The following is a 22,151-nucleotide window of genomic DNA, read 5'->3' as shown; positions in this document are numbered from 1 at the left end:
GGAGCGAACAATAATACCCACTTGCCTCTGACTCCCAGGACATCTGTGAAGATAAATTAAACCCTGTAAGGCAGTTTCAACTCTCCTGAAGAGCATTCTTGCAGGTACCTGGTATTATTACCCCATGCTATTCTAGGCATTTCATACATAACTTGAAAGCTTAAGTTCTATCAGGCATCAGTCCTGCAGGATATCGTGTGCGTTACTGGTAGCACGTGCATGTGCACGCACACGCACACACGCACACACGCGGCTCCTTGTCCATCGAAAACTGGTAGGAAATTGCAGTTGTAATTTATTCTCTTTCACTAGGTGCTCAAGAAGGAGACAACTTTTTAATACCTGGTGGAAATTACTGTGTAGGAAGTAGGACTTCAGCAGAGTAGCCGAGTTAGCATGAAAGTGGAGAAGATGCTAGCAAATGATAGTAACTTCTGTTATTAAGGGACTAGACAGGTCGTATGTAAGAACTGAACAGTGTAGGAACTGTGTGCCATCTTTCACACATTCGGTCATATGGCAAGTATTTATCTAATGCTTTACTACATGCCAGTCCCGTCAGGGAACAAACCCAGGCACAAGTCTGGGTCCTCGTGGAGCTGATGATGTAATAAGGTGTAGGGTTTTATACATAGCAAATTCTTCACATGATACTTCTGACTTCAAAGGAGGTTTCATTGATTTTGTTGATCACCATCTGCCTGTTCAAAAGTTAAAAGGTTCATATATCCAAATTTCTATATGATTAAAATTTGAAAATATTAAATATATTTTGTTTCATGTTTATAACTTCAGTCTCTCACCTCCTCCAGGGAGCTCTTCCTGATTGCTTGAGCCAAATTTGATTCCTCTTGTTTCTGATCATTGCTTTTACTGTCAGTATTATGCATTATAGCTCTTGATTATATTTAGTTGTATTCTTTATTATAAACTCTGTAATAAAAGTCTTTAAAAATTTTTTTTTCTCATTGTATGTAATGTGCAAGTCTTGATTCATCCAGAAGACCTTAAGCAACTTGAGATGAGGAACAAAATAGGAGTTAAACTGCAAGGCTTCTCACTTACTTGTAGAGTAGTTACTGAACTTCATTCCCCCTACTGTTCTGAAATGCATTACCTAAGAGTAACTCTTGATCTCCACAACAACCCTGTGAGTCCTTGCTTCACAAGTAAATAAAAAAAAAAAGAAGTAAATATTAAACCATTAAGTGAGGAAGTGGAAGCAGAGAAGGGCTAAATAACCTGCTCAAAGTTGTGCAGCTCAAAGTGCAGAACTGGGGTTTGAACCCATGAGAACTAGCTTCAGTCTCCCTGCGGTATCAAGGGGCCTTTGTGGTTCAGTCCCCACCTGACTGCAACTCCAGCCACTTCTCCCCTCTCCCATGGCGTCCTGTGCTGGACCTTTACAGGGCCGTTTTCGTGAATGCTTTCTGGACTAGGCACTCTGCTAAGCACTTCCATGGATTATCTCATTTCATCCTCCAACAAGCCCTTTGAGGTTGGTTTATTATTATTATTTATTATTATCCCCATTTCATAAAGGGGGATAATCTCCCTAGGCTAAAGAGGTTACATAGGCTCTCCAAGGTGTGAGAAAGTCCTAGTGCCAGGATTTACATTATCGGTCAGGCTCCCGGGCAACAGTAGGCTATTAGTAATTAAGGTTTTGTGGAGTCAAAAGTCACAGATGGATTGTTGGTTACCGTTGGCTCTCCCAACCCTTGTGTTGTTCAAGGATCCAGTGTATTTGTTAAATGAATGAAAGATTATGTCCATATTTTAAACACTGAGTTTAAAGTTTAAAACATACAGATTTTGATAAAATTGAAAGTTTTTACGTGTCTTTATTATAATTTCTGACATCAGTGAACTAGGGAAAATTATTTTCTCACCTGTTGGTACATTTGAGCCAGTTTGAAATGTGCCTTTCTTAGGCTACTAATCTATTTCACTGTGCTTAAATGCACTGAATTCCACCCCCCAACTCTTACCCCTATCCCTTCAAAGCTTTCATTCCTTTCTCACAGTTTTAACTTCTAAACATATCTCATGAGGAAATATACTATATTGACATTTTACATTAAATAGCAAATGGGCTTTTTGAGCTTTCTTCCTTTATGGGTGAAGTCACTGTTGACTGCCCATTTTCATGGGAACTGTTGTCCCGCCCAGCCTCGTCCACGTGTCAGCAGCATGGGGCTCAGAGAATCCGGTCCTTTTACCGAGCTTGACTGACAGGCATCTATCCTTGCTGAGTTCCCAGGTCACACTGCTCCAGATGGTGATGGCCTTGCCTGGGCTTCTCAGTCTCCCAGAGATAGTTGGGAGGGGCGGCGGGGAAGGTGGGCCACACGTGAGCCGGGGTAAGAGGAGGCTGGAGAACGAGAGGATAGACGAGAAGGGTGCTGGTTGCTGCCGTGCTGTTGCTGAGAGCCTGTTTTATACCCTGTTGCGTTCTGTCTCCATATTGCCCAGTGAAGAAGGCAGAGTGGCACACGAGGAACCAGAGGCAGAAGGGGGCTGTGCTTTGTCCCAGCTGCTGTGGCAGTTACTTGTAGACGCGGCCTGGAGTCCCTTCTGGACTTCCATACTAGTGCTCTGCCACATGGCTTAGAATGATAGGAGAACTTCACTCACGGCGAGCAGGAGTTAACCCCGGTAGCCCTGGGGTCCGGACTTCCTGCTCCTTTCAGCCAGGTGCTGTGTACTTTCGTTTTGGGGAGCGTGCGATTCTCTGCGGTATTATTTGGTTATGCTCCCCAGCGTAGCCCAGTACTCTTCTCAGCTGTGCCTCAGTCCTGGTGTCAGCTAGCCAAGTGTTGTGCTTCCGTACTCAGGTTCTCTCTAACCTAATTTAGGTTTAATTAAGGGTGGCTTTATTTTAATCCTTAAAAACATTTTGAAGGACTAACTTGGATGTAATATGCTTCCATTTAATTCACCTGTGTTTAAGCACAAGTCCATTTCAGAGCTTCATTTAACATCTCCTATTAAATGCAAATTAAGTGATCACTCAGGTACTCTGTTATAGAAGAATACTTGGCAAAAGCCGCCAATTGTAGGAAAGACTGGGTCAGGCTGAACGAGAGTGAAAATCAGTTCACTGGCCCTTGGCATCACGAGGGATCTTTACACTTGAACTCTAAAACGGAATCCTCTACTCCCAAACTCCTCCCATGGAAGACAACCGTCCTGCGCTCCCCCCCAACCCAATCCCCAAACCCTTTCAGTGAAAGTCTTTAACGGACCTTAGAAACCCTGGCCTTGTCCAGACCCTTTCCCCCGCCCTGACATCCTTCCAGGCAATTACTGGGGCCTGGTCAATACCATCTCTGATTTAATTGGGGCCCCACATCTCAGCTGGTTTATTTTTTTAACCTTCTAATTGATCTCCTGCCTCCAGTCATTTCCCAGCCAAGGTCATCCTGCACTCCACTGACAGAATTATCAAACTACCTATCTCTCATCATGCCACTCCTCTGAGTGAAAACCTTGGCTGGCTCCCCATTGCCTTCAGCCTGATTTTTCAAACTTTGTAACAGAGAATTCAAATTTCTCTCAGTTCGATTCATCTCCCACTACACTTCCCGGCTTCTACTCTTCATCCGCGCTGAGAAAGTCATTGTTTTCTCAAGAACACAGGGCACCTGCTTCCATACTTTTCCACCTGCTGCTGCCACATCATTTCCACAATTCTGGTGTCTTCTCCTAGGTATATCTCAGATGTCACTGTCTTAACAACTTCTACCTATCTCAGAAGGAGTGAAGGCTGCCTCTCTGTTCTCAGAGGCCTTTCCCTGCCACTGTGTTCTGCCACCGTGCACTTACATCCTAACTGTGTAGCTGTCCCCTGACTCGGATTGCAAGCCACGTGAGGGCCATACACAGTCCCTTAGTTATCATTTTATTCCCCAGCACATAATGCATACAAGTGGAGTGTAAGCTTCTTAAAAGCAGTGAGCAGTGTTTGTGGCTGGCGCGTGGTGGGTTTTTATTGAATATTTGTTGAAGGAGCTGAGTATCAACAAATGTTTGAAATAGCAAGGGCAGAAATGTGTAGTTCAGATAAAACCAGTGCACTTACCCTTTTTGTTGACCGTGTGTTTATCAGAATCCAGCTGTGTGGGGCTGTAGTCTTGCGCCTTGTGAGGTAGGAACAGGCTGGTGCTGCTACCTAGCTTTCCAAAGCACTTCTAGTGCATCTAACTGGTGTGATCTTGTTTTATATCAGGAGGCTGGATCACGTTTCTGTTATCTTGTGTTTGCACGATGTCAGGTGTGCTTGTGGGAAAAGATACTACTTTGTTGTAATTCTTAATTATGCTAATAATTCCTTTCTTGGTTATTGAGAATTATAGCTAAATCAAAGGGAAGATTGGATTTAAGGGACATTAACAAAACTTTGCATTTAAAAATCCCTTTAGCTGTTTGTTTCTTGGGCAGATAGCTACACCTAGTGGCTTTATGGATTATTTCAGAGACTTTAGGAACAGCTTTTGGTTTTTGTTTTTCTCCCTTTATTTAACCTCTGCTTATTTGGTATATTTTCTTTCCTCTTAATTAATGAAGTGGTATCTTTGACTCTTGTATATTCTGTTTAGAAAGTAAGCTGGCCCGGCATAGGAATGGAGATTTGAGGAATTGATACTTATCCATAAAAAGCATGTCCCATGTAATAAGTAATTTGGAATACTTTAAATACAAATAGCAAGGTAATAAGGTCTGGGACCCTCTGACTAATACTTAAATAGGAGCCTTGTGTGCAAAATACTTACTTTTATGTGGATATAATCCCAGATTTCTTTACCAAATGTGTATATTTATCAGTACATGCACAAATGTCCACCTCTGCATCAGATGCCTTATTTGTCAAGCACACAGAAATGAATTTCTACATACATACATTTTCCATGTCATTGAGCCATATTTACATTTTGAGATTTTTGATGGAAATATGCCTAGCATGTATCACATGCATTTCTGCCTTTTAAAAAGGCTATATTTTATAATTATCCTTATCTTGACAACTTAGAACCATAGTTATGAATATTAATTACTGCAATGAACTGAAGCCTTCAGGAGACACTTTGAGACTCTTTACTCTAATTTCTTTTAGATAGACCGCAGTGCTTTATAAAACATTTGTGTCTGTTCTTTACAGTTTTTCTGTGTTCTCCCTGCTTTTGCTGCTGTTACTGTTTCTTTTGCAGCCCTCTTCCTATTATCCCTGCTCAGGGCCCCTTCTCATTTGCGGCTTCTGATTCTGCTGTGGACCAGAGAGGCAGGTAACCATATAGCTAGTAGGAACCCAGTTCTCCTGGCTCCTAATTTTGTGCTGTTTCCCTTACAGTACACTGAAAATATATGCTAAATCCACAGTGCTTTAAAGTTAAGAGTAACTAATGCCTTAAACTTAATGAGTAAAGAGTAACTGGATTTTGCCAGACGTCTTAGAGTAAGATGCATAGCCTTAGTGATTCTGTTACTGCTATTTTAACCATTGGTCAGTCTTTGTCGTCTGATTCCTGGCCAGGTCATTGAGATTCTTTGTATCCATACACACACAGAATCAAGTCAGTCAACAGATACTCATTGTACATCTACTATGTATCAGGTGCATGGTGAGCACAAACATGCATATATAGACTTCTTTGATTTCATAGCCCAATTAATACAATGTGTGGAGGATTACAGTTGCCTTGATAATTACTTACATTTGAATTATCTATTCAAATAGAAAGTTTTATTTATGACCATCCATTATAATGATTTGCAGAGGGTCTCATTTAACTTTAAAATTTTGTGACTTGTGTAGTTATGGCCAAATAATCTATAAACAGCACTTGAAGAGAAAGTTGACTTTTCTTCTTATAGTTCATATGAACTCTAAGTCATAGGGTAACTAATTTCCTCATAACTGGTAACTTTCTCGTGTATCATGAAATAACCATCTGAAGTAAGAATACATGTTATATAGACTTTATGCAGTGTAGTTACCCTAAATATATTTGATTCCAAATATCTTTCGTAGATTATGTCACATGTGCAACCTATATTATTACATTTTAAAACACTTCATAATTTTAATTTAATCCTAGGCTTGATTTTAAATAAAATTTTTATTATTTACCAAGATATGTAGGGGCTACACATAAAGGATTTCTTTACAAACCAAGATAGTATTGATTTTTCTTCATCATTCCTAAACAAAGCTATATTTTGTTCAAGTAGTTCTTTCAATGAAGGAATTCTTTGTGGCTAGTAATTTCAGAATGCACTGGCCTTCTTTTTAGGGCATTTTGTGTCTCCTTGGCTTCAAATTCTTGGGAAGCAAATAAAAACACCATTGGGCCATTTGGCATACAATTTGTCAAATAGTCAAGTGACAGGGAGCTAGTCTTTGGCGGCCATACCACAGGTGGCAAATGAATGAAAGCTTCTGCACCTTCTCTGGAGTTCATCACTGGAAGAAGGTGGCCATTACTCTTTCAAATACAAAGGTGACAATTAAAATTTCAAACACTGGTTCCTGCCCAATGACCTATGACAATGTTAGAGAAACACATCTTCAGTGTCTAATGAAGAGGTTCAGTGAGAAACTCCATTTTTAGAAACATAATCTGGGTGAAAGCTGTTTCTATAGGATTCAACCACCTAACATAATCATATGAAGCTCTTAAAATTACATTGGAAAAGGTTTACTAACACAGGAAAAATTATGTATTGTTTAAAAAAAGCATTCTTTAACTTACTACAGTGTCTCATTTTTGATGAAGTTATTGTACACAACTGGGAGAATATTTATGAGTATTAGCGGTGCTTTTGCAGATAGCACTGTAGATGATTTTTCTTCTGTATTTTGGTGGGTTTTTTTTTTTCAGATGCAACAGTGAACTTTGATTTTTTTTATTGTCAGAAAATTTTTTTTAAGATTTTGTTTCTTTATTTGACAAAGAGCACAAGCAGGGGGGAGCAGCAGGCAGAGGGAGAATCAGGCTCCCCCACTGAGCAAGGACCCCGATGCGGGGCTCGACCCCAGGACCCTGGGATCATGACTTGAGCCGAAGGCAGACACTTAACCGACTGAGCCACCCAGGCGTCCCTGTCAGAAACACGCTTATTTAAAACAATTTTTAACTTGTTTTTCCTCTATAGTAAAAGATAACTTTTTCCCTAAGACTTCCAAACCTTGTCATTTAGGAAGGGGGCTGAGAGAACACAGTGATTTAGGATTTAGAAGACATGTCAAACTTTTTTTTAGTTTATTTAAAAAATGCTTGTTGACATTGTGAGCGGGCAATGTTGAGCATTCTTTATTAAACAGAGACCCAGGAAGAAGATGGATGATAAACAAATGTTTATGTCTTGTGGTGATAAGTAAAAATAAGGGAATTATTGAATGTTGGGGAGGGGAGGTGTTGTTTACTTTTCTGGTCCTAAGTTCCTTCATCTGTAAAAAGGGTCAGATCTGAGGAATAACAATATCGTTCTCTCAACATTCTGTGACTCTCAAGACTTTTGAATTACATTTGGCTTCCTAAGTGACTATGTCACCCAAATGCAGAAATAGGTCAGAAACAGCAATGAAGTAAAAGAAGGAAGTGTGTGTCCTGACAAGAGTACTTGAGTAATAACAAAATTTTTTTAAAAATCCAGTGGCATTTCTATAACTGTTGTTAGTAATAAAGATCGCAAATGAAGATTATAGAGCACTAAATGTTTACCCAATGTAGTGAATAGTGCAAAAGAAAATATATATTATAAAAGAAATTATTCTTAGGTAAATACTAACTTCTCTATGATTAGGGTTTGTGTATAAACACATGAACACCTAGAAAACAAGAATTTGACTTCAGTTTTATTTTCCCAAATGGTTTATATTATCAAATCCCATTTGTGTTTTCATGTAGTTAGGTGATATAAAACATTGGGGAAACAGAATGCGAAAGAAGTAGATATTTTTTGGAATTGGTGGCAGAAAGCCAAGAGATCAGATGGGCATTGTTGTAGAAATTTCTCTTCATTGTATATTAACTTTTCTAAAATGCGTTGTCTTGTCCATCTCCTGCTTTTTATTGCATTATTTAACTGTTGGATGGCACATTGTATAAAGCTTTGCAGACTATAACTGCTGTTTTGTCATAGGTTGCCTCAGTTGGGGGAATGAAAACTAATCTCTCCTCAAATAGGAATATTTGAGGTGGCATTTGTCATCTGTTGTCTTCCAAAAACTATCCCTGTGATGCCTCATACCATCTTTCTTTGTTTCAGATATCCTCTGGCACTTGTAGGCAGGATGTTTCAGAATCCCCTGAATTACGTCAGAAGTCCCCATTATTTCAGTTTGCTGAGGTAATGTATTACAGTTCATACTTAATGAGAGTATAATGTGAGCTTAAATTTAGACTGATGGCAGTAAGTTAAAGCAATGAAGAACTCTCCTTAGCTCACTTAACATAGATGGGAAAAGAGAATTAAATTTTGGAAAAGGTATTTTGGAACTCCAGAGTCTCCTAATTAAGGAATAACTTTATGTGTGTAGAAGCTTGTTACTAAGTCATAGTAAGTATTACTACATTTAAACTGCACCACTAATTTTTGTTTATGGATAGTAAAATTACGGATACAATTATTGTTAGAACTTAGTCATTTATTAGCTATTAATTTATCAGTGTTAAATCAGAAGGTAGAATCAACTCATGGTTGTTGGCTGTGCATTCCTTTTTTTTTTTTAAAGTACACTTTGCTCTTAATTGAAATGTTAGCATGCATTTGGCATTTTTCAAAGTCTTATGTCTTGTGTCAGACCTGTTTGACTCAATATGTTTCTAACATTGCTTCAGAGATGATGTAGGAAAGCATATTATCCTTAATATGAAGTCCATAAGGTTAAGACTGCTTCCCAAGATATCTTCATTTACCCTAGAACTCAATATGGAGCCATCATTAATTTTCTTAAACCTTAACCCAAGTGGTCTTTACTTGATCACTTGAATTATCTTTTACTAGACCTTCTCTCGCACTGTCATCCTTCCTTACATTTGCCCTTGTGTTAGATTTTGCACAAAGAGCATATTTTTACTTTCAGATTATTTTCCTCTCCAGTACCCTTTCCTGGTGGTTCTCAACATTTCATTGGCAAAACTACTATTCACAAAGGCAGAGGCCATTCCTTTTCAGACATTGTTTATTATATATAAATGCCTTGCTGATATCACCAGAATATTAGAATACATATTTGCTCACATATTCCTTATCTGTCACTTTCCTTTCTGACTATGTGAGATATGCTGTGAATTACAATTGTTTTGTATATTGTTTCATTAAGAATTTAATGTCACAGAGGATTCACTCCACTCAGTTTTTAAACAATAGTTATAGACACGTGAAATAATGTTCCCATTTGAAAGCAGACATGCTTGACCCAGTGGTCCCTGAACCTCTAAAGATCTAATGAAAACCCTAAAATTTCATGTGAAATTTTGGGTGTATTGGCATATGTGTATTTTTGTGGGTTCTATAGGACACCTAAGATTCCAAAGAGATCCCTAACTCTGTTGCTTTTATATAAAGGGTCCCTATCCCTAATCTGATATTTCTTCAGGAGCTCCCTATTCGTGTGATTGACTATCTCTTTATCCCAGTATTAATTTATTTTTATTTTATTTTTTTTACTTAATCATTTCTTTCTTTTTTTATTTTTTATTATTATGTTAATCACCATATATTACATCATTAGTTTTTGATGTAGTGTTCCATGATTCATTGTTTATCTATAACACCCAGTGCTCCATGCAGAATGTGCCCTCTTTAATACCCATCACCAGGCTAACCTATCCTCCCACCCCCCTCCCCTCTAGAACCCTCAGTTTGTTTTTGTTTTTCAGAGTCCACTGTCTCTCATGGTTCATCTCCCCCTCCAATTTCCCCCCCTTCATTCTTCTCCTGCTGCTATCTTCTTTTTTTTAACATATAATGTATTATTTGTTTCAGAGGTACAGATCTGTGATTCAACAGTCTTGCACAATTCACAGCGCTCATCATAGCACATACCCTCCCCAGTGTCTATCACCTAGCCACCCCATCCCTCCCACCCCCCACCACTCCAGGAACCCTCAGTTTGTTTCCTGAGATTAAGAATTTCTCATATCAGTGAGGTCATATGATACATGTCTTTCTCTGATTGACTTATTTCGCTCAGCATAACACCCTCCAGTTCCATCCACGTTGTCGCAAATGGCAAGATTTCATTCCTTTTGATGGCTGCATAATATTCCATTGTGTGTGTGTGTGTGTGTGTGTGTGTATATACACCACACCTTCTTTATCCATTCATCTGTCGATGGACATTTTGGCTCTTTCTACAGTTTGGCTATTGTGGACATTGCTGCTATAAAATTGGGGTGCACATACCCCTTCGGATCCCTACATTTGTATCTTTGGGGTGAATACCCAGTAATGCAATTGCCGGGTCATAGGGTAGCTCTATTTTCAACTTTTTGAGGAACCTCCATACTGTTTTCCAGAGGGGCTGCACCAGCTTGCATTCCCACCAACAGTGTAGGAGGGTTCCCCTTTCTCCGCATCCCCGCCAACATCTGTCGTTTCCTGACTTATTAATTTTAGCCATTCTGACTGGTGTGAGGTGGTATCTCATTGAGGTTTTGATTTGGATTTCCCTGATGCCGAGTGATGTTGAGCACTTTTTCATGTGTCTGTTGGCCATTTGGATGTCTTCTTTGGAAAAATGTCTGTTCATGTCTTCTGCCCATTTCTTGATTGGATCATTTGTTCTATGGGTGTTGAGTTTAAGAAGTTCTTTATAGATTTTGCATACTAGCCCTTGTTCTGATATGTCATTTGCAAATATCTTCTCCCATTCTGTCGGTTGTCTTTTGGTTTTGTTGACTGTTTCTTTTGCTGTGCAGAAGCTTTTTATCTTGATGAGGTCCCTATCCCAGTATTAATTTATAAGTAAATCCTTTTGTTTAGAAGCTTGTGAAATGCTTTTCAAAAATCTAGATTGTTGATGGTAGTGGTTCTCTTCATTTCATCCATTGTCTTAATCCTCAAAGAAATATAGGTTAGGCAATTAATTCCCCTTATATAAACTCGCTATTTTCTTCAACTTTTATTGAGGGTGCATAGGAATGAAAAATGCTGTCTGAAGTAAGACCTACCCAGGACCTCAGGAAAATCCTCGTGGATTCATATTTGCAATCTGTCACACTTGCACATGGTGCTCATTTGAAATGATAGGTTTCATGGTTTAACCAAAAAGAGTATAATTTTACCTTCAAATGTCCTTAAAATACTTGGTTAAATTTTATTCATTCACAATGGTCTCTTTGTAAAATAGGATCTGGATCTTTTTTCTTTTTACTGATATTTATTCTAAAGATGCTTATATGTCTAATTATAGTGGCATTAAAATTTTCTTAATGGCTTCAGCAGTGAGTAAAGTCAGTAATTCCATCAGTCTCTTTACTAATTCTTTCTCATCCCTAAACATTACTTTGATACTGTATCAACAGCTGCCTCCATGGTTTTTCTAACCAGCTTAACTTAATTAAGATGAAAAAAATGACTTCTCTGTTTGAAGAGTTATGATTAAGGTGCATCTGTGCTTAGTAAGTACCCTTTGATGGAGTTGGTGAGCACAGTTACTTGAAGGCGAATACTTTTATGGGACTGGGAATGGGCTGAATTCATAATACCCAGGGTTTTTGCTCTTGTGACTCACTGTCACCCTATTTTGTAGCTGTATAGAAGTCTTGTTCACTTGGGAACCAAAATTAATAACTGACCTTGTTCTCAAAAGATCTTTGGAAAGTACTTCTATGGGGCCATCAGAGCAAACTTTTAATGAGGCTACCGTAATTACCAAGTGGAAACGAAAGGCCTCCTAGTTGAACCAGGTGTGGTAAGGCAGAATCCTCTATCCACAGTCAGATGCTTGAAGAGTGATAGTGACAGGGAGTGTGTGTATGTATGCATGCATAGTGTTACAAAAGAAATGCTCTTCCTGTTCAGTGAGTATTGAGTTCTCGTGCTATGCCAAGCAGTATATTCTGTAGCTTTTCTTTTCATCGTAATCCTGTAAAATGGGGATTATTCTCTTCATCATTATCATCAATTTATAGTTGGGAAAAATAAGTCTGAGAAAGATCAGCTGAGCTGCCCAAGGTCATGTAGCTCGTGAGCAGTCAGCTAAGATTCAATCCCAGATACCCTGAGCCATACATCCATATGCTTCTCCAGCACTGCTTCCCAGCTGCCTCTAAGCAGAGAACAGCTTGCGGGGAGTGGTGTAGGGAAGAGAGAGCGACTGGCTTTTCTTGCAGCTTCCAGCTTTTAATAATATTTTTAAAAATATATTAAAATAAAGCAGTTCATCTCAAGTCTCCTCAACGACTGTTTGCAGCATACCTGATACCCTACAAGAGACATGGCAGATGAGCAAAACTTGGTCCTTTGTTCTTCCAATCATCTGTTTTTAGAAACATGGCCTTTGTCTTCCTTTATCATTTATATTGTTCTTCTAAAAGGCATTAAGGGTGATGATTCATGTCTTAATCTTTATCAGTGTCTACAGTGGAAATATATGGCAGAATCTATTAGTCTGATATGGGAAAATGTCCTTGTGCGTTAAAAATTACTTGTTTCCTTTCAGATATCTTCAAGTTCGTCCCACCCTGATACTCCTTCAAAACAGTGTCAAGCATCAGCCTTGTTTCAGTTTGCAGAGGTATTGACTCTTTTTTTTTTTTTTTTAAATGCTTATTGGGCTGAGAAACTTACTGAGCTCAGAACGGAGTTTTAATAACATAATAGTGAACTTTAGGCATGCCTCTTGCCATTACGAACATAATGCACGTAAGGGAATACTTAATGCTTTTTGCTGCCTTTGCTATAATCATAGTCAGAGAAGCTCCATATTTTGTATTCATTTATAAGCATTCATTAAGGAGTTCATTTAGAATAGACACTTTCCAGTAATTCATTTGTTTCATTTTACCTTGTTTTTAATTTATTTTAAAAGCTTAGAAAAAACTGCTGTCCACATCCATAGGATTCCAATTTATTAAATGTTTCCAATAGTGAAATTAGATGCTGTGATTTATGAATAACTCACGGTGGATGCAGTGGTGAATACAACCTGTTAAATCATCAGTACTTAGCTTTCAATGTGATATAGCTTTAGCCAGCATTTTTATTAGTGTTTAATCCCAGGCTTAGATCAGGTCAGCTCTTGCAGGATCTCAGATTTCTTTGGTTTGTCAGCCAGAGAGAGAGCACACACTAGAGAGTGCTTACTTAGTTGGTGTGGAGAGGCACATATGATATGCTTGATTTTGCCACAAAATCCCTGGCCTCAACCCTATGCTGCTCGTTTCTAATGAGCATTGTAAGACAAATAATAAAGTGTATACAGGTCATGAAAATCAGATGGTGTCTGCTCTAGGTCTTTCCCCTTTTTCCTTTTCTAGTAATTCCAACCAAAAGTACATATCATAAACTAAGCAGTTTTTTGAAGGGTTGAGAGAAAATGACAAGCAGGACTGTTCTGTTTAATACTGATGTATTGAATCATTTTGATTCATTTGAATAAAAAGTGCTGCATAAATGAAATGTAAAATGATATCCTTTTGGCAGGAGAAAACCCAGCATCCTACTTTGAAAATGAGGAAAAGTTACTTTCAGCTTTTACATTAAAAAAAGAAATACTGCTTCTTCTCGGGACACTTGGGTCAACCACTGTGATGTTATGCCACCAATTGGCCTGCATAGCTGTTAGGCTTCTCTGCCACAGTATTTGCTTCGGTTGTTGAGGGCTATTCTAGAAAACTGGTAACAAAAATGCCATATAATACTACCATTTATGAAGACAATTTGCTTGATGAATCTGAATAAATTAAGAATTTATTATAATCTGTCATTACGATAAGCAGACTGTTATTTCCAGCCTGAGGAAATCATTTTAATATTTCCTTGCTTTCCTCCAGTTGGTGGCATCCATTTATTTGATACTAGTAATTTTTTTAAGAGTTGAAAAAGAATTTTGGTATGGTGACTAAATTTGGTTTTAATCTTAATACCTGAGCCAGCCCCATGCAACTGTGTAGAAATATTTTCCTCAAAACAGAATGTATTTGCCATATGTTCTGTTTGATTAAATTCTAAACTCTGTAGCAGGAATATTAGAAAGGTAATGGCTCATTTTTGACACACCTGATATGCATTAACTACCAAGAGTATTCAACTTCATTTAAAATGTCAGTATGGGATATCGCAGCTGGTGTTTCCAACAGTTCTCTCCACTCAGAGCATGATTGTTATTTAAGTGATACTGTTATCGTATTTATGAGGCGTTCCTGAAGCCCTGGGCAGCTCTGAGGGACCAGTTTGATGATGTAACAGTGGCCATCCTGTGATTTTGGAGAATGAGATCTGAGCCTCTCTTAAACAGATTAATGCTTCCTTGCTGCTCAGTATGCTTACTCCTTAAAGCATGAGAAGGGTTTTTTTTTTTTATAGGAAAGAAAAGAACCTTTTCTCACTTGAGACTTACGCAGGGAGATATTTCGCTCCTCTGCTCAGTAGCACTGGTCTTCTGAGGGCTTTTGGGTTTTGATCATGAGACATATATACGATTTGAGAGAGCTTTAAAAAACTGTTAATCTGAAAATTATTAGTGCTGTCTCAAGGCCTCATAACAGAGTAAGGCATGTGCAGTGGGCAAACCAAAATAAAATGTTTTGCCCTAGAATCAAATGTAATTCCCCCTGTCAACTCAGTATATTGTTTCTCCTAGTTGTAAGTTTGCATAGATTGATAATATGAGCCCTTTCATTCCTAAGCCAATTAAATTATTACATACTTGGTTATCGTGGTGATAGGGGCCCCCAAATGTGGGACAACAGTCTGGTGAAAGCCGGTGGCACAGCTGGTGACAAGAATTCACCTGAGGCAGAACAAAGGAGATAGAAGTTTACGGAACATGCTGGAAGGGAGCGGCAGGCCATCTGCAGAGGCAGGGGGTGGGGGCTGTTTTTAAAGAGGGAAGGTGAGGATAAGTAGCCATGGGTCAGTTAGGGCCTCTGGGTATCTTGAGGTGGGTCCCCCAATGGGCCGGTCTGTATTCATCCAGGTGGTCGCTGTGGGTCTTTTCTACAGTCCATTGCTCAAGCCTGTTTGCCTAAAAGTGGCCTCTGCAGTTACTGATTGTAACTGTTGCATGTGATTATACAAGAGAAGTACATGGTTCTCTAAGGATATATAACTTCTCTAGTCACTTGTCTCAGCTGGCCCAAGAGAACCCTAAATTTCAATCTCTGCCATCTTAAGATCTGACCACATTGTCAGCCTCATTTAGGGTTGGTTTGTTCAAAGCCAAACAAGAGCTAACTAGATGAACTAATAAAATTATCTACTAAAATCTGCCATGAGCACATATATTGCAATAGAAATAGAATAGGCTGTAATTACTACCTATAATCATATCCCTAAAGCTTTTATAATTATTTCATATAACACCCATCAGCTTTGAGAAAACAGAAAGACTCTTGAAATTCTTGTTTTAATTAGTCTACAGCAGAGGTTCTCAAACTTTAAAATGCATCGGAGTCCCCTCAAAGGCTTGTTCAAACACAGATTGCTGGGCCTCACTCCCAGGGTTTCTGATTTATTGAGTCTGGCGTGGGGCCTCGGAATTTGCATTTCTAACAAGTTTCCTGTTAGGAAACCACAATTTGAGACCACTGCTCTGTAGTTTATAATTGTTACTGTGAGTTATTAGCTCGTCCTTGTGAAGGCACTTCCTAGTATCTATGGGGCCTCATAGGGAAGGGGCGAAGTGAGAAAGGGGAGGACATGTAATAGAACACTACTCAGTAACCCACTTGTACCCCCTCTCTTTTCAGAGGGATTTCAGTCCTGTTATGTACACTTAGAGAAAAGTGAGTGTTTCTATGATTTAGGAAACAATTTACTCTTTAAAAATGTTTAGCTTTTTAATATTATTTTAAGGTCAGGCATGCAAAATTCTTAGAGACCATCCCTGCTTATTTGATTTACAAACATTCATAACTCTAGGAATAGGTTAGCTAGATCTTCTCTTGACACAGGGTCATTTATTGTGTAAAATAGTTGTCCTTGAAACACCCTTTTTAAGAAACAGTAAGCCCTGGGCATTTTTTTAAGTTGTTTTTTTCTTTCGTACCGAGCCCTGGGTCTCTGCTGCAAGTTGAGAAGGATGTTTTTCTTTCTTAACCAAGTCTGATAATTTCAAAACTCACTGAAGTTAACCAACTTGGAACCATGAAACTGAATAAAGAACATTTTGTTTATATATTCTTCATGAAAGTTTATGTTTAGAGGGAGAAAATGTATCTACTTTACAAGATCTAGAAAGAAATATAGAGTGCAGAGCCTGCCCCACCACCCATTTCAGCCTGTCTCCAATCCTTACTGATTGATACTCATAATTCATCTACATGCAACTTGGCCCATCTGAAGAGCGGTTGCTGTCTCCAGGCTCTGATCCATTACACTGGTCAGAATGAGTTTCCTATCTGCATCTTCTGTTGTTTACAGGTGGAGTGACACATCCATCACATTTTAGATCTCATTTACTGAAGACTAATGACCACATGTAATGCCAGAAGGCAGCTGTTGTCTTCTATTATTAACAAGTCTGAAAAAGCCATGACCAGTTTACGTATTCTTTCTGTTGTGTGGTTGACTCTTACACCTAAAATAGATCTTTGCATTGAAATATTACATATTTTCTTTGAAGGCAGAAAGCTAATCTGGATGATTTAGACCAGTAAGTTTGGACATTAAAACTTACCTTAGAAAGTATTTACTTTGCCAGTATAAATACAACGATAATCTCACCAAATTTAAGGCATTGCCACAATTGGATATAAGCAATAGGTGCAAATTTAAAGCATTCATTTTCATGATGGACTGTTCAATATGTTACAGAATACTACACCCGACAAAAACCATATACTCACACTGCAGCTAATCAGTGTGAAAGAATTACGTGTTTTATTAGAAGCATTAATATTTCTTTTAAGGTAAGAAAGACCAATCATCCCATACTGTTCTTTTATTATTATTATTATTCATTCAGTAATTATCAGTCATTTCCTCCCAGGCTGCAGTGTTTTATGATACCCCTCATAATTGCAAAAGACTTCCACTATTACCTAATTTGCTTTTGATCTTTACTACCTGTTTCCTTGGTGTGGCTCGCCTACCTCAGGCAGCTATAAAATTAGCAGTTTAACATCCAGGGTGATCATTTTTCTTAGCTCTCTTGCTGTACTTCACGTACTATTACATCCACTTTGTTTATCGGAACAGTACATACTAGCCAAAGGAGAGACTATGGTGGAGTTAAGAGATTGGCAAGTGCCATCCAATTTGAGGAAAATAAAAAGCAAAGCCAAGAATGTACTATCCAGTATGGCCCACTAGTGTCCCCTACCCAGAAGTGTAACATAACACGCACTTCCCTCCATCAGCCAACCAGACATTGAAAAACATATTAACGGTATTGTTCTTATTTGAAAGGATGTATAAGTCTCTTGAATAGAAAAAAAAAAAAAAAAAAATGGTGGGAACAAGCAGTAGTATAACAAATCAGCATTGTACAAGCTCTAATGAAGCCATAAGAATAGATCAGATTACTGAGAGAAAATGTGTAAATAAAAAGACAAAACCCTGAGGAAAAACATTTAAGGGATCACCAGAGAAAGGAGAACAACAAGGAGTGGGGGGGAAAGGGGGCAGGTAGGAGACAAACAAGGATCTTCCAGCAATGGAAGCCCAGAGTTGAGTTTCTCAAAAGAAAGATCAGCCACCTTGAATGTTGCCAAGAAATCAAGATAAGGGCCATCCAGGGCACCTCGGTGGCTCAGTTGGTTAAGCGACTGCCTTCAGCTCGGGTCATGATCTTGGAGTCCTGGGATCGAGTCCCACATCGGGCTCCCTGCTCAGCAGGGAGTCTGCTTCTCTCTCTGACCCTCTTCCCTCTCATGCTATCTCTCATTCTCTCTCACTCAAATAAATAAATAAAATTTAAAAAAAAAAAAAGATAAGGGCCAGCCATAGCATTAACAAATGTCCAGTTTTTCACCAGCACCCCCCACACCAAAAAAAAAAAATTAGGAAACCAAAAGACACTTCTAGAAAGCATATCTCACCACAGTCATTCCATGAAAATTGTATTGGTGGGTGCTTCAGGAAATGTTGGGCTACCAAAATACATTGACTCTACCCCACGCAAGCTCCTTTGGAAATCTTCCTTATACCTACACATAGGTAAAAGTCCTCCCATGAGTGATGAGGAAACCAGTCCTTACGAGACATGGGTGGTGGTTCCTTTTGAAAGGTAAAGAACCATTCTCAAGTCTCACCTCAGACAACTGTGCATGAACTCAGGTGGCAGATAATGCAGTCCCAAGTTCTTCCTTGAGCCCCACAGTGGGCCATGCACAGGATGTGTGGTAGTAAGTGAGGAGCATAAACCTCCAGCAGCACAGGCAACAGCAGAGGGCACCAGGGGAAGAACTAGAACCGCACCCCATCCTGGCTTACTGCAGCGATGCCACGCTCGTCCTCTAGCGATTCTTGAGTATCATGTGACTGTGTGACAGATAAAAATTCTACAGATTATTAGATGTCAAAATTATCCTCTAACATTGCAGTTTTTAATTCCATTCCAATTTCAGTATGTAACTAATTTTTGGAACTATACTAAAAGAGTTTGTTTATTCATATTACTAATGACAAATTCTCATTAAATAATAATTGGGCCATTTATTGAGAGCATAATACGAGCTCAGCACTGTGCCAGACTCTTCATTAACATAAAATCTAATCTTCACAACAGTAATATGGGGCAGGTATTACTGTTTCTGTTTCGAAGATGAGGTAGAGGAGACTCAAAGTCTTGATTATTTCCTTAAGTCAACACAGCAAAAAGTAATGAAGGTGTGTCTGTCTGACCAGAGGTCATGTTCTTTCATTTGTACAACCTTGGTTCAAGGCACTGACATCTATGTTCAGTACTTCATTCCCTCAAGTCATTGAGAGGTGGTGTTCGTTCTCTTAGTTTAGTAATAAGGTGAGTAATTCAGCTTGTCTAGAAAAAGTAGAAGTGGCATATATCAGAGAAAATTTAGCTAGAAGAAAATATTCCAGACTTCAGAAAGATTGAGCCCCATTTAGTTAATTTTCTAATAGTTTTTTTTTTTTTTTAAAGTTTTTTTTTTTTCTTTAGAGAGAGAGAGAGAGAGCAGGAGTTGGGGGGGGGGGGCAAAGGGAAAGGGAGAAGGAGACTCTCTGCTGAGCAGGGGCCTGACCTGGGGTTTGATCCCAGGACTCGGATCATGACTTAAGCCAAAGTCAGACGCTTAGACCCAACTGAGCCACTTAGGCGCCCCTACTATTTAGTTAATTTTCTAAGGAAGAAGTAGTGGGGATTAAATAGCAAAGAACTGTTAAAAATGACAGCATCTAGGAAGAAAAAGTCCTTATTTCATGAACTAGACCCTTCTAAATGGTCCAGGTAGCTTATTAACTATTTGCCTCTATGAAGGGAAAATTCTCTTTAGCAGCGAGCTCCCAATCTCTCCCAGAGCTGACAGCTCCACAGAATTCCCCGTGGGAGTTGGGGTTACCTATAAGGATATAGACACCAGGAAGGACTGCCTCCTAAACTAAACTGAGAGATACCTCTGTCTTAAATTGAGAAAGAATTCAGAATCACAAAGAATATGAAAAGCTTACACCAGAGCTAGCTCCTTTAATGATGACAGAACTTCTCCAGGAGAAGAATACTTTGTCAAGATCCCTAAGAATGTATGTCCTCGGGGCGCCTGGTGGCACAGTCGTTGGGCGGCTGCCTTCGGCTCAGGTCATGATCCCGGGGTCCTGGGATCGAGCCCCGCATCGGGCTCCCTGCTCCAAGGGAAGCCTGCTTCTCCCTCTCTGGCTCCCCCTGCTTGTGTTCCCTCTCTCGCTGTGTCCCTCTCTGTCAGATAAATAAATAAAATCTTAAAAAAAATAAAAAGGAATGTGTGTCCTCAGCTTCTTATGGAGTTAGGCTAGAAATTGAAAGTGAAGTTTTCATATAAAAATGAAAAAGGACAGTGCAGTTCATTGTTATCAGTGCCCAGCTGCTGTTTGGTCAAATTTGCAGAAGAGCATACAGGCAGTGTAATATTGTATATGTTCACGTGCCTCAACAGAGGCCTTCACTCTGTAACTTACTTAGATATGTGGTCTTGATTGTCAGTCTTTGTGTATGCTTTAGAGCATTCTCTCAAAGCCAGGACCAGGTGCTTTATATGAAACTCTTAGCTTCCCCAGCTCCCATCATAATGCCCTAGTTCATTTATACTGGATTTTCAAAAAAGTATTTGTTGACTGACAAGTCAAATATTTTAGAGATCCCAAATATATTCCTAAAAAAAACCAAAACAAAACTTGTTGCTTTGGTACATACAAAATGACCCTAAATCCCTTGTGTTTGGCCAGTTGATGAGTTGGTGTTTATATAGAAATGGAAATGCGTATCTTGTTTTAAGGTTGTAGAGTTAAATTTAAAGCCTGCAGTTTCCAAGATAATACTCTTATCATTAAACAGCTGTCCAAGCCACACCTGGTTTTTGTTACTATTTTTGAGGTTGTTGACGAAAACTGGTTTCAAAAATTATCCCAAGTGCAACACATTTAAAGTTACTTGGTACTTGGGAACAATGATGTTCTCGTAAGCGAAAGAAAGTTCCTGGGTGTGTATGAATAGGAAGTGAAGATTCTGATAACACAACTAACCTTCTTTATGTGAATTGTTTTCAATATAGATTTCTTCGAACACTTCGCAGTTGGGTGGTGCCGAGCCCATGAAGCGCTGTGGGAAGTCGGCACTCTTTCAACTGGCAGAGGCAAGTTTCTAACAATATTTAGAGATAAGATCTGCAGACGTGGAAACCACAAAAAAGGTCATCATCACAGCGTTCTTTAAACTGTGCCATCTCACCCGTGACCAGAAAGTGTGGTGTTGCATCTAATTTTCAACCATGAAGAGGGTTAGCCTTTAATGTAGGAAAAGAAGGAGTTTTGCTATGAAAAGTCAGTAAGCAAGGGAAAAGGGGGCTCAGGGAACTTGCAGAATCCTTTTTCACAGGTAGTATTGTAAAATAAGGTCAGTTTTTGTCCCACATTGATGAGATAAGTTCACCCAGAAGAATGGCCGGAGTCATGTTTCTCTCCTCAGATTCTCCTATAACATCCATAAATTCCTAGAAGACACTACTTTTCAACCAGGTGGTTGATGTTTTAATTTGGGGGTGTTTTCTTTTGGGTTTTGTTTTGTTTTGTTTTTTTGTGACGAACTCCAATGACATGTTTTAAAATCTGGTTTTGTAATACCTGCCAGTTGTACACTTGCTATGATGTGGGCATAAAACGCTGCTGTTCCTTTGGCACAGGAGGAAATGTTTTTTCATGAATCTGAGAGGAGCAGAGAGCCCTCACTTGGTGGGGATGGGTTGGCGAGAAAGGCGCCAGCGCACCTGTTGCTGGGGTAGGCAGGGACCGCGGCTTTCTCTGCCTCCCTGCCGCCTCTCTGCCTTCCTTCTGTGAGAGAAATGTCTGTAGCGCTCGGACACAAGATAATAGCAGTTTTCTCTGTTGGCGAGACAAATTAGGAGGCGCAACATGGGTGACCAAGTATCTCTTATATTAAACTTACTCTTTTCTCTCATTTTTCTGGCTTCCTTCCAGTGAGTTCCTTTTGAGGTGTGTTGTTTTGTTTTGTTTGTGAGTGATACGGTTCTTTTTATAAAGCCTTCGTAGTTTATTAAATTTAATGGGACAACCTATCATTTTCTAAATTTTATGGTAGCGTATATCATAAAAATCTAGGAGTTTTAAATATGTTTAAATGAAGCTCTTCGAGTCTAGCCAGGTCCACATTAGAAATAGAAGAATACAAAGGCCTGAAACAGTAGAGTATCTAAACAGTGGAACAAATGAACCCTTTGTTGTCTGACATTAAACTGACATCCTTCTTGTAAGACAAAATCAGCCCCAGATAGAGGGCTACAAATGACTCGAAAACTGCCAAAGACCAC

The 22,151-nt window shown here is 39.1% G+C and overlaps 1 protein-coding gene across 14 annotated transcripts in view; it reads left to right on the top strand.

The window, feature by feature from the left end:
• The window catches only part of BBX (BBX high mobility group box domain containing), a 276,405-nt gene that overhangs the window by 202,467 nt on the left and 51,787 nt on the right, over positions 1–22,151 (top strand). For 13 of the 14 annotated variants that reach the window (XM_035000233.1, XM_035000230.1, XM_035000220.1 and 10 more), the window contains 3 exons: positions 8,272–8,352; positions 12,674–12,748; positions 20,880–20,960. In XM_035000233.1, coding sequence (XP_034856124.1) covers positions 8,272–8,352; positions 12,674–12,748; positions 20,880–20,960 — 237 coding nt within the window. The remainder of the gene's footprint in view (positions 1–8,271; positions 8,353–12,673; positions 12,749–20,879; positions 20,961–22,151) is intronic. The other variant, XM_035000231.1, reaches the window with a different exon arrangement.

Source organism: Mirounga leonina, unplaced genomic scaffold (assembly GCF_011800145.1).
Source record: "Mirounga leonina isolate KUSES-001 unplaced genomic scaffold, KU_Mleo_1.0 Mir_115, whole genome shotgun sequence".
In the NCBI taxonomy this organism is placed as follows: Eukaryota; Metazoa; Chordata; class Mammalia; order Carnivora; family Phocidae; genus Mirounga; species Mirounga leonina.
This window is presented reverse-complemented; position numbering and strand designations above follow the sequence as displayed.